This window comes from Pollachius pollachius (genome assembly GCF_949987615.1).
Source record: "Pollachius pollachius genome assembly, chromosome: 3".
In the NCBI taxonomy this organism is placed as follows: Eukaryota; Metazoa; Chordata; class Actinopteri; order Gadiformes; family Gadidae; genus Pollachius; species Pollachius pollachius.
The window spans coordinates 7,466,022-7,480,033 of record NC_136936.1 but is presented as its reverse complement, the minus strand read 5'-3'; the positions used below and the strand labels follow the sequence as shown (position 1 = coordinate 7,480,033).

At 47.5% G+C, this 14,012-nt stretch overlaps 1 protein-coding gene across 4 annotated transcripts in view; it reads right to left on the bottom strand.

Moving 5' to 3' along the window:
• Positions 1 to 14,012, bottom strand: part of mark4b (MAP/microtubule affinity-regulating kinase 4b) — a 43,142-nt gene that overhangs the window by 21,472 nt on the left and 7,658 nt on the right. For all 4 annotated transcript variants that reach the window (XM_079732599.1, XM_079732600.1, XM_079732598.1 and 1 more), the window contains 2 exons: positions 4,028 to 4,225; positions 1,913 to 1,966 (listed from right to left, as the gene is read on the bottom strand). In XM_079732599.1, the coding sequence (XP_079588725.1) occupies positions 1,913 to 1,966; positions 4,028 to 4,225 (252 nt within the window). The remainder of the gene's footprint in view (positions 1 to 1,912; positions 1,967 to 4,027; positions 4,226 to 14,012) is intronic.

The following is a 14,012-nucleotide window of genomic DNA, read 5'->3' as shown; positions in this document are numbered from 1 at the left end:
CCCCACCAACCACACACACACAGGAAACGTATATGTAAGCAGCAAAAAAGGTTACACAAAAACTAACATTCATCACGTGTAAGCCCAATGACACACACAAAGCCATGGCGTCTACGCCTGCTCCCAGCGAGTTCCAAACTCTTGGGCTTCACACAAACGGCGTGTCGACCGCTGTTAGACCTCTTTCCTGGGTCGGATCGATCTCATTATCGGGTTGGAACGGCTGGATCTGGGTTTGAACGTCAAACATGGACTAACATGTGATCATCCTCAATGAGCCCTGTTACGGAAATGAGAAAGACAACAAAACAGGGATAGGGATAGATAGAGACAGAGGGACGGATAAAGTGAGTGAGATTGAGCAAGTGAGTGAGTGAAAGAGAGAGGGCAAGATGGAGAGAGAGTTTGAGTGAACCCGAGATAGGGAATGAGAATCAGAGTCAGAGAGAGGGAGCGAGAAAGAGTCCCTGGCAGTATGTCCTGCTCTGACTGAGGAAGTGCTGACTAGACACGTCCGACCACCCAAATGCTGACCAACAAGACGACCACACTGCGCTGCAACGCTGCATGGGCTGGTACTGCAGCATTCACTGGCGCGCACGCGCGCACACACACACACACACACACGCACACGCACACGCACACACACACACACGTATGCAGCAGAACCACACGCCTATGAATAAACCTCCAATGACACGCATTAACACCAACACATAGAAACGTCTCAGTCCACTAGCCGCCGGTTAGATTACCTGGCCCGTGGGCATGGAAATATAATGCATCACATTCACCTTCACGTGCTGCAGCTGAAGAGCCCCTGTGTAAGGCACTGAAGGTTACTCTGTGTCATTTGGGGAATATGTTCACAATGCAGTAGAGGGCTGTGCTCTTGGGCGGGCTATCATTAACCATTGCTAGAGTGTGTCAAGAGTTTCAATTTGAATCTTTGTTTTTTTTGACCATTTGTGTGAGTTGGTTGGAGATCGCCCTGTCTGCCTGATGTTCAGTGTATGCACCTCAACCTTGCCCTAGCGGCCATGTTGGATAAAAACGTATGCCAGCGTTCATTATATAAAGGGAAGGAACAGTGCACTGCACATGCTCAGTGAGCATGTTTGGGTTGCGTGGGCTGCGGCTTTGTGTATTTGGGCCAGACGGCACAACCTCCACACTGATTAGCCAGACTGTCAATAGTTTCCCCTGTGTCATCAATACAGCTATGACCTAACACCTTTGTGACAGCCAACCGCCTCCTGATATCAATAGCACACACACTAGCACTGGGTGACCCTTACAGTCTGAGTGTATATGTGTGTGTGTGGGTTTTTTTGTGTTTGTGTGTGTTAAACCTAGAACAGGTGCCAGTGATTTTATAGTGAGAGTTAATCTGTGTGCAATCCATGACGCTTGCAAGTGACTTTTAGATAGTATGTATGTGTGAGCTCTGTAATGTGTGCGTGTGTGTTTGCGAGAGTTACTGATAAAGCGGACACGCAAGGCCAAACTTTGGTTAAGGCACTCTGTTGAACAAAGGAACATTATTCTACCAACCGTGAGATTATTGAACACTTCCCTTCACTTACTGAGATGCAAACACACACACACACACACACACACACGATGTGATGCAAGTTTGTACAAGTGATGCAAACTCCATCTGACTGACTTCCGGTTAAGAAATAAATGGACTAGGGAAATCAACTAGGCAACAATGAGCAGTCGTTACATGTCAGTGCCACCCAGTTCAGTGACCTCATGAGAAACGCATTGGAATTAATTCCGTTTGTAAGTAGACTGAAGTCAAACCAAAGCAGTTGTACCAACACTAGTCCCGGTAGTAACATGTATATGCCTGCACACAAGAAGGTGTACACAACACACCCTTGTTTGGTGCATTTTAAACACTCACCTTCTGCAGGCTGGTCGGGTTGAGCTGGGTTTTATCGATGATCTTTATTGCGACCTGCAAGGGGAAGACACGATGAGACAGGAGAAAAGGGGTTAACCAGGGGAACTAAACCTTTTATAAAACACTACAGTGTGGATTGGCCCTGCTCCAACCACACTGCAGACACGTTTAACCAAAGCCAACCACGCCTTTCACAATAAGAGCACTTCACACAATCCCTTTTTAATTTCATATTAAAGAGTTAAAATTCCTGAATAATAATAGTGCCCTATGATAACAGGCTTAATCTCTTTATCTCTCAATTATTTTCCTAACTCTTTTTCCTTCACAATAAAAAAGGAGGCATTTCCCACATGTCAATCACCAATACATGCTTCACTACACGTGGTGAGGATTCCGATAGGTTACAGAGTCAAGACACACACACACACACACACACACACACACACACACACACACACACACACACACACACACACACACACACACACACACACACACAGACACGCTGAGCATTCCTTCACCGCCCGTACGTTACGCAAACACACAGAAACTCAACAATCTAACCCACCAGGTGTCGTAAGGCTTACGGTACACCCGGTCTGCATCAAAGCCGTCCTGACCCCACCCTATGTGTCCCACTAATTTAGGGGGGAGGTCTGGTGGGGGGGGGGCTTTCCCTTGATGGAGCCGCTGGCTGAATTATGAGGGGTTATGGATTTGAATAAGGTAGGTCAGGACTATATGGATAGGAGAGTACTCCGCAGTAATAACTACAGAATGCATTGACTTCATGAGGTCATGCTGTACATACTGTGACAGACGGCAGGGAGGGGTGAGGGGAATAGGAGCTGAAGCAAGATACCCTGCAGCCCGCTGGCTCCACCCCCAAGCCTTATATGGACTTTCTCCTCTAAGGAGGCAAGCCTGAGGATCGTTAAGCAGGCAGTGCTTTGGCTTAAAAGGGGAGCGCAGGCTGCGAGCAAATACAGACAGCATCTGAGTGATATTCTGGGAGAACTGTACCGCTGACGAGAGAAAGGATTTGAGCCCCCGCCCCCTGGATGTAAATAACCCTAAATAAATGCTCATTGACTTGGAAGAGTACTCTGTCTATGTGTGGTTGCTCTTCGACCTGGTGGCGTGGAAACCCCACACCCACGAGCCTGCTGTAATACATACAAACGGGCGTGCGTGCACACATGCAAAATGTTGAGATGAACCACACACCCAAACACAGTCCTGTCCAATGCAACTTGTAGAGCAAGGCATTATTACGTTCATATTATAATATATAATCCCTTTATTTCCAGAGATGAGGGGTCTGATTCCCACTGGGCCACCCAGGCTAAGACGGGACGCGCTGAAGGTATTGTGAGACGGTTTGGATGAAAAACATCCATGAATGGCTTATTCCGTATCCTATGGCTAGACATACAAGAGCCAGACAAAGGAGCACAGACGTGAGAGATATCCTCTTTCTCCGGCTGCTGATGATCTGTCCCTGCCTGTCTGCGTTGTGCGGTGAGATGGAGAGAAGGACAGGCTGTCACATCCAACAGGAGGGTGAATAGACTCATCACTCTCACACGTCACCATCTGCTGAGACGACGCACAGCAGCATGCCACGCTCAGATCTCTTCTGCTCAACGTTCTCAATTCATATTATATTCTCAAAACTAAAATGATTGGTAATGTATTATATTATCATTAAAGGCATGGGAGGGAGATGAACTCCCCTAGGCATGGCCGTCATCTTTCCTGTCATGGTCTGACTCTGGAAATCGATGTCATTAGAACATGATGTTGATTATGTATGCATTATGATATATGCATGATCTTTTTCCTCATTTTTCGTGAGCATCCATGTAAACATCCTGAAGTCTTTAATGTCGCTCTGAAACCATCCCTAGTCTTGAACCAGACCTTCAATAACTGGTCCTGTGAACCAGGCCCTCATCACTGGTCCTGTGAACCAGGCTTTCATCACTGGTCTTGTGAACCAGGCCCTCGTCACTGGTCCTGTGAACCAGGCCCTCATCACTGGCCTTATGAACCAGGCCCCTGAACCAGACCCCCTCGATGGTCATGAACCAGGACGTGAACCAGACCCACCTCTCTGCCCGTCAGGATGTGGCGGGCCAGCTTGACCTTGGCGAAGTTGCCCTTGCCGATGGTCTTGAGCAGCCGGTAGTTCCCGATGTGCGGTTGCTCGTCTGAGCACAGCGCAATGGAGTTCCGACATCTGGCGCCCAGCGACCGGCTCGACCAACCGGTGCTCTTCTCTGAGCGGCTGGCCGACAGGGAGCTATGCTGCGGGGGGAGGGAGAGAGAGAGAGAGAGAGAGGGGTTCAATTTGTATACAAGACGGAATTCTGTGCATCTTCTTTGCATTTGTTATTTGTCAAACAACCCTCTGTCCATCCCTGCTCCATTGTCTTCTCGTCCCCCCTTCCAAATAAAGGCCTGTCCTCCCACTCGCTTTCCACTCAAACCTCCTTCTTTCTGTGACTGCGACCTTAAGAGACCCCGGCCATGGCTGCGTGGTCCGGAGCCCGACGTTCCATACGCGTGAGTAGCTGTGAGGTCATCAATGTGAGACATGACACACACGTGGTACGCGTTCGAGGACACCGCGCCACTATTCTGTCGCAGAGCACTGAACACACACACAATACACATATATAAATGAATTATATATAAATAGGCAATCTATTCTCATTTAAAAGGGACCCTGTTATACCACCAGGTGTGAGTGTGATTGGCAGTCACACACAGTAGGAATATCTGCCTTTTCCTATGCCTTAGCAACATCACAAGTGGGAGTGTCCACTGCGATGTAATGTTCGATGGATAGATAAGCAACATTTGCTACACTCCACCGGCTAGACTGGTGCACTGATCTATCCATCATACATCTAGGTGAACCGTCCCACTTGTGATGTCACTAAGGCACAGGGAAGGGCGGAACAGCTTGTAATGGCCAATCACACTCACACCTGGTGGTATAATAGCGCCCCTTTAACCTCACCCTCTGATAATACTCCTGGATTCCCCGGCACTCGTATCCATCTCAAACATGGAGCCCTGTTCATTATGCAGATACAAGGTGATAACGCAGTACACTACAGGAAAACACAGAATTGGATCTGTCGCAATATGTCATATCACCCTTTCTGTGTACGGTGTTCGGGGAATGAACACGTTGACTGAACAGGGTTCATGGCCAGTACAGGCCCATGATCAGACAGGCTCAACAAAAATGTTGAGCTCAAAGACACACGTGTCTCATGGAATCCATCTCCGGTATTGGTTTAATGATGAGAGAAAGGCCCTCAGGTTGAACATATTTGGTTTTCCATGAACCATTGGCCAGCTCATGACCGGCCTCGAGCCATCCCGACCACGCACACAATGGCATGCTTGTGCATACATCCGGGCATCCAACATGCGCTCACAACCGCACACACAAAGATAGAGAGATCGAGCGATAGAGCAAGAGGAAGCCCAACAGAGAGGGATTGAGGTCAGATCTCAAGATGCATTGACTGTTTCACACTGACAGACACAGACCCGGACTTCAAGAGAGGACAATCAAAAGCAGATTGCATGGACAAACAACCCATAACCCCATCTCCATAAAGCATCCCACATACATCTCTTCCTTTATCTTTCATCTCTCCCAGTACTTTGGCGAGATTACGTAGCAACTGGTCTCACTTTCCATTACATGTTGTATTCCCACCTTTCGTTTCTCTGTTCCTTATTCTACTCTTATTTTCTCTTTACTTCTCGCTCGTCATTCAGAATCATATCCCTTCCCATCATGCACTGCGGCGTGCATGGCTGGCTACCATCAAATTATTTATCATCACATACTCATAGGAGATTGCATTCCATCAATATTGTATGACCACATGCGTTCAATGTCGCATAATGAATGCCAGCGTAGTCGGCCCCACTATATGTTTCATAAACCATATCCCACTGAAACTTAATTTAAAGCAACAGCCTCTAATATGAAACAAATTCATCTCATTATGATCTGTTTGAGGACCTGCCGATGTTTTTGTTAATATGATTTAAGCCACTTGAGAAAGGCAACACACAAGGATGTTGAAAATATTGCCTGTGTTTCTCCAGCAGAGAACCGGCTGGCATGGGTTCAATCCCCTCCCGAAGACTAAAGGTGAGGAGGAGGGTAGGACAGGAGAGGAAGAGATCACGCCCGAGTTTAATTTGGAGCAGGGAAAAGGAGAACACAGAGAAAGAGGACTCCTTCAAAAGTGTGTCAAATCGCCACTCAATTTCCATCACTGTGGAGGTGATCGATTGCGGCCCCACTGCATGCTGGGATTGTTGGACGTGTGGACCTGGATGGCTATGCATCAAAAACATTTTTTAGCTTGAATCGATGGGATACAAATGAGGGAGAGCTGTGTGTGAGAAACAATCAAATTCAAGGGCGAAAGAGGAGGCATGGGCGGGAAGCTGGAGGGGACTAGTGATGAAACGGACCGAATCACAGCACTGCACTAGTGGTCGTCACGGAAACACACAGAGACAATGAGACTACACAGGACACCAGTGATGGCTGACAAATGACTCCTCTGGAAGTTTGCCTTGGCTGTCCAGCCCGTCTGCACCGGCAACGATATTGACGCACGGCGCCGCCCGCCAGCCACCAGGAGCCAGGAGCTCCCAGCCGCACTGGGAGCTGAATCATGCGCTGGTTTTCACCCCCTTTTACCCGATCCTACGCCATCATCAGCTTTGTTTTATACACGTCTGCCCTCTCTCCTTCTCCCCTCCCCCGCAGAGAGAAACCTACCTCCCTCCCTCCCTCCCTCCATTCCTCCCCCAGCCCCCTGCTCCTCCACCTCCTTTGTCTGGCCATGGTGTCTTCATTTTTAGAAACCTCACACACACACACACACACACACACACACACACCTCCCAAACATACCCTCCCCCAGCCATGCTCTCCTTTCAAGGGTAGCAGTCCATCGATTCACCCTCTCTGTCTGATTGCTGTGCGTGTGTAAGCGTGTATTTTGTGGAGCCAAGATGATTTGTAGGTTATTTTACTGTTTAATTGATTGATTCATGAAAAGCCCCTAACAGCCAACACATTAAATAGCCCAATTCAATTAAATGTACCCAATGTGTGTGTGTGTGTGTGTGTGTGTGTGTGTGTGTGTGTGTGTGTGTGTGTGTGTGTGTGTGTGTGTGTGTGTGTGTGTGTGTGTGTGTGTGTGTGTGTGTGTGTGTCGAGGTGGGGGGTAGGGATCTTGAATTGAAAGACTCCCATCATTCTATTATACAGAGGAGAAACACCCGGAGAGATCGAGGGGGTTTAGGGGGATGCTGGGTGAAGCGCTAACCGTGTAATTTAAATTAATATCATTTAAATATTCAGCCACGCAGCCGTGCCTTGTCCGTGTCGAGTGAAAACAAACTATCTACCGTGACAATCCTCTTAGTGGGTGAACTTTCCCCTTAACGCTGTCGCAGTTCAGACCGAACAGCGCCCGAAAGACCCCTTAATATTATCATCCATAAATATTCACAACAAACCGCACACACTAAATGAGACGCATCTGAAGAAGGCATGTTTACTTAACATGAACTATGAGCTACTATTCAACCCATTATGAACGTCATTAACGATTCACACATATTTGCATTTTCTCATGCCGCGGTTCAGCGTTGTTATTGTTGGATTAAACAAAGACAACTCCGGCAGCGCTTTGCCCCGCTCAGAGGGTGAGCCCGACACGATCTGCTGGGTGAGCCTGTTTGTAGCGTGACGGGGGAGAGGGGGAAGAAGAAGAGGTTCCCAGGGACGACAACACTTACAAACGCAGAGGCTGGGAGTGGTGAATGGGAGAGGAGACGGTTGTGTGTAGAGATACCGGGGTACTGGCGTAGCGTCTGTTTAACAACAATACGAGCATGTGAGCGGGGGGGGGGGGGGGGGGGGGGGGGGGGGGGGGGGGGGGGGGGGGGGGGCTTTGGACCAGCGGATCAAACCCCCCCCTCCACCTGGTGAGCTGGGCTGGAAGCTATGAGATCACGACCTGCTTATAATACGACGAAAGAGCGCAAATATTGGATTGGGTCGCTTTTTTTTAAACAAAAAACGATTTATATTTATTTTGGTGCTATTCCTCCTCTGTGATTTATAGAACGGCCCGCCATACATAGACGTGATCGATTCAGCACATTGTGTCCTCCATTGAACATCGACCCCATAACAATTATCTTCCCCCTTAAAAACTGTTTTCCCGTTTCTTTCCTTCCATTTGTTCCTGATGCGTTCCCCATATCTCTGCTTCCTGGTGGTGTTCACTCCCTGGCAGCGGGATCAGGTTTTCCACTGACTGGAAGTGCTGGGTCTGCATGGCTCCTCCGATGGTCGATTCCAGACTTCCTTTCAGGGGATTTAAACGAGCAGTGCCGTACTGTATCCTTCACTAGACTAATATACGATGAGATAGTATTCTATAAACCCCTATTCAACACTATAAAACAGTAAGGTGTACTTACTGTGCTAACTTTAATAAGACACTATACTCGTAATAATGCTACACTGCAGTGACCTTTAATATTGTAAAGTATACTATAATGCAATATGCTAAACTATATTATACTACACTTATATAAATCTATCCTGTGAATTGTAAACGGGAAAAGGTGTAAATATGAACGCGAATGTGATAGGTTATCTTAAAAATATGAGGTTTGACCGTTTAGAAGACACTCAGAGAATGGATGCTTTATCACTGCTGCAACTACACAATAACTGGGATACAGAAATGTTTTTCAGACCACACCCTGAGGCAGGGGGGGCAAGGCTGCAGACCTTCATCTCTCTCTCGTGTGTGTGTGTGTGTGTGTGTGTGTGTGTGTGTGTGTGTGTGTGTGTGTGTGTGTGTGTGTGTGTGTGTGTGTGTGTGTGTGTGTGTGTGTGTGTGTGTGTGTGTGTGTGTGTGTGTGTGTACAGGGATGGTTAACCTTGAGCCATCCTCAGGCAATTCATTTCTCTCTCTCTCTCACAAACACACACACACACACACACACACACTCTTTGTAATTATACTAAGGCAGTTAAAAATGCAAGTAGAAGCACAATTAACCCTGAAGTGCAGAAAAAAGAATACATCTGCCCACATTGACAATACTAACTGACTCTTTGTATACACATGTCAACTGAACTACACACACACACACACACACACACACGCACGCACACACACACACACGCACACACGGGACGACTTTATCCCAGCACAATAAAGTATATATGAAACACTGCAAACACCCCGGTCACGACACAGTGAACTTCAGAATAAGCGCTCTGTGTCGTGACACACCAAGGCCAAGGTCAGAGGCATAGATCAGCCACGCGCCCATCATCGTCCACCTCGGCCATCTTCCACTCGCACGAGCATAGAAGCAGTTATACATGTAACATGCAAGGTACACAAAGGGGAAGGAAGCACGTGCGCGCACGCACACACACAGTGTGAAGGCCAACGCTCATATTTCAGCCCGGTTAGCAGGTTCACCACAGAGGGGCACCAGGACATGATGCACTGAGGGAACTTAACCCCCCGTGTCACTTCCTGTTCTGAGAACGGAGAAGCAAGCGACAACAAAGGGTGTCACATGCTCTCCCGCAGCGAACACCAGGCGCTTCCTGCACCACGCTCCACCCCATCCATGCACCATCCTCCACCCCGACCCCAGTTTCCACCCCATCCATGCACCACCCTCCACCCTCCACCCCGACCCCACACCACCCTCCACCCCGACCCCACACCACGTCTCTTCTCCCTCAGCGGTGAGGAACTTCGGCTGGGCTGACATTATCGCTGTCAGCCTAGATCCAGCCTTGGCCCAGACTGTTAACTGGTGGAAAAAGGAATAAACTATGAGGATGTAATCACAGAACTTGTTGTCTGAAAGGATTCATTTGTGTGGGAGTGTGTCAGTTTGTTTGAATATGAATCACTATAAACAGGATTATTTATTTTTTTTGGTCACTATTGGGGAAAGCTTCCTAGCCAGGGCAGTTGGTATTAACCTGGTTTGAACTAAATAGAGATACAGCAAGGGGAGCTGTCTAACATACGGCTGGAATATAATGGATGACAAAGAGGCACAGACTGCCCAGTTTCGGGACGCGGGGGAGAGGGGGCTAGTGTGAATCAAAATCATGGCTGATTGATTTACACCTCGACATGGACAATGCCAAGAAGTAACATTGGGTCTCAACAACTTGGCCTAATCCTTAATACATACTGCAGGTAGGCTGTGGACTTTATGGGGGATTGAACTCAGTAGTACCTCCCAGCTGAGAGTAGAACACCCTCACCACTACATTAACCAAAGATTCACCGTGTTTTAAAGCAAAGTATATGTGTAAAACAAATCTCCCTTCATGATGTCAGCAGTACCACGTGATGGAGCTATCTTAATAGAATGCCATGACCACTGACAACACATATCGCAGTGCTTTCCATTCACGTACAAGTAGCGTGCGTCTGGAATGCGTGGGTGAGCACATTCCTCTGCCCAGTACAGAACGTCACCATGACTGCAGCTCCAGCCAGCGAGGCACCTCTATTCCCATTGTTTGGTGGAGCTCAGGAACAGCTAACTGTAATACTGTCTTCTGTACAGTGACCAACCAGGCGGCCCCATTGAGATCAGAAGTCTATTCTACGGTTTTGATCCGATCGGGATGCCCGGGGATTACGGTTGAAAAACGTGGGAGGGACACGCAAGCTTTTGAAAGTTTACATTCCTCAACAGCCATTATGCAGTCCAGCGTGTGTGCGACCAGTTAAGCTACATGCTAGAACTGTCGCACACACTGTCCCTCATATTTGTCCACAGCTAAGGTTGACTGTTCCATCACTTTTGTGTTTTCCATGAGCAGTCTTCATAGCGATGCAGGGAATCAAAACATTGGTTAACAATAATACTTAAGATTGAATGGGTGGCAGTCAGACCACCACCAGACCCTAGCACCACCACCAGACAGACCCTGACTCCAACATTAGACCCTGGGACCACCCCCAGACAGACCCTGGCTCCACCAGAGTCCTGAGGTGGCCCCGGTCAGAAGCCCAGCCGTCAGCAGCAACGACAGCAGCAGCCGAGCTCTGGAAGGCCGCCATGTTTGGTCCTGCGTGTGCTACCATTCATCCCCGGAGCTGCGGTCATCACAGCACAACTCAGTACGCGGCCTCAGATTTATGCAGCTCCGGGATCAGCTGCAGCCAATTACAGAGCTGAGTCATTCTGTGTCTAGACCCTTCTCTCTCGCTCTCTCTCCTTCTCTGCATCTCTCCTTCAAATCACTCGGTTGAGTCCTACTTTCCCAGTCCTCCATGATAATGTTTTTTTATACAGATAAAAGTTGTTATTCAATCATTTGTTCGCTCAACCTCTGCATCGCTCTGTTGACCTTCACTCTCCCTTTCCTATATGGCTATGGCTGTAAAGGAAACATGGCTCTCTCCATGTTGGATCCTTCTCTCCCATATGGTCTGTCGAAGAACCGACTGACCTGAAGAAGGACCAACACTCCTTGATTTAGGAAAACACCAAAAGGGTTAGAAACGATGAGCACAGTGTCATGAACCCACCACATGAACATCCTTTTCAACTGTACCGTTTCCATTCTAGACATAAGCAAACACTGAAAATTATACACATCCTAAAACGAGTATCAGCTCTACTAGTGATTACTTGTTTCCATGTCAGCGTGTTGACATTTAGTACTGACACACTTGTTACACTGCTCCTATGAAAACAAAACCTGGGGTTAATTTCCTGTATGGATTTCACAACGTGCTTTAATTGCATCTGTTTCTGTTTCCGGTTCACCCCTCTCTCTCTCTGTTGGCTCTTTCATCAACACATACGGCAACTTCTCTTTCTCAATTTTAATACGTGTGTGTCTGTCTGTGTGTGTGTGTGTGTGTGTGTGTGTGTGTGTGTGTGTGTGTGTGTGTGTGTGTGTGTGTGTGTGTGTGTGTGTGTGTGTGTGTGTGTGTGTGTGTGTGTGTGTGTGTGTGTGTGTGATGCAGGGAAGCTTGCTGGAAACAGCTAAATAAATAAAGCAACAGCACATCAGGAGCCATTACTCTGTTCGGTGCCTCTCAAACCCATTGGCTGGCTGGGAAATGTTCTACACAGGAAGACGGTGTATGCCCAGTGATTCACTGGCTTGAAATAGACAGTTAAACAAAAGACGTGTTCCAACCACTATTTATACTTTCACACTTGGAGCGAACCTAACAGGGCTCTTGGAATGTATTCAATATTCATTCAAGCATTTTCAAATTTTTAGAAAATTTCCAGACCAAGATTTAGAGTATTCTCAAACCGTGACAAAGCTAGAATGTGTTGTATGCTTGTATAGTATTGAAGATAGGCAGGATTTATCCTTTGCATCCAAATCAGCTGTCAAATACACGTTACATTTGAGGCTCAAACGGGAAAAAACTAATTTCAAGATTCAATGCGTCTTTGAGTCTTAGAAAAGCGCTTTATAAATCATTATTAAATAACACTACAATTATCAAAAGTTGAGGGTCAATCATATCAAACAAAACGCTGTGGGCTCTCCTGCTGGTGGTACCAGTATCAAGCCCCTGTGACTTAACCATGCAGTACCACATCGTCCATGTAGCCAGCATGTTGAATGTGAGCCACTTCATCACGTCTCAATACACAGTCAACACACAGCAACCCGGTGACCCGGTACTTCGCCCGACTGCTCTCAACACGCAGGCGAAGACTCGACCCAACAGATGAACAACCTCCCAGAAAATCAAATCATCTCACAGACCCCAGGGATGGAAACAGGCTCTGTAGACGACTCTAAGCAATCTCCCAGGGCAACAGTTCAAACACCTAACTTTAATGTGACGCACACACACGCGCCCGCACACACACTGACACACACTATCACTTACAGATGAGATTCAGCTGCGTCGAGTCAGAACTATGAGAAGGCCCACTGACACGCAGAGAGATAGAGTTGATTCACAGTGTTTGCATAACCCGTAGACGTGTCTCTGGGTTACAACGTCCACCCGATTGTGAGTAATGCTTGCCCAATGGCACCTCTTCCCGGTTGTGGTCAGCAAACCCAGCCACGAGGGGGGGGGGGGGGGGGGTTTAAACGGACAGAACAGGAAACCTACTGTTTTCTAACTTATTTTTGAGGATTCAACAAATAATAAACCATGGCATGTAAAACCATAGAAAGTGTTTTAGGATAAAGCTCAGAAACCAATCACCCTCCCAGACCGGGGCCTGAGACCAACATAATGGGGGGCGCCCTGGCTGATGAGTTGAGGTGAATAGGAATAGCAGAGGGACGATGAGAGATATTATCTTGGGATCCCAGCACTGGCCTTAAGGGAAACAGAGGCGTGTAAAGGGACACCTGAATGGCCAGCAGGAAGACAGAGCCCCCTGAATGGCTAGCAGGACCAGAGAGCCTTTATGTAACGAGGCTGAGGGACCTCACTGTTGTCCATGACGAGTGATGACGTCTCTGGGAATCAGTTCCTACGTGGAGGTGCTTGAGCTTAAGTGTACGTTTGAATTGTTGCGTACAATCTTTCACAATGATGTGAAAGACGAACGGAGTGCATTTGTTATCGAGTATATGGTATATAACCCCTACAGAAAACTATAATGCACAAGCCTCTGACCCACTTTCCAAATGCAACCATGCTAGCAACACATACATAAATAGACTGTAAAGTAGTTACGCCCATTCGGTTTTATGTGGAGACTTTACTCTCAATGTCAGCAACCATACTAGAGTTTAAACATCCAACAAAGGAAATCAAAGTGTCTTGAACTTTCTCTCTACTGTGAGGTCAATCGGAAAGTGAGTCTGCGGAAGACGTCAACTAGTGTTGGCCAGGCTGATGCTGACGAGATGATGTCGCCAAGACATTAGTGCTGAGTGCTCTCGCTGAGATGGTTTCATAAACCGCATGCATGCGGGACTTTTATTTTCTAATGCAGGAAAAACGTCATCTTAAATTGTAGATCAGTTGATATC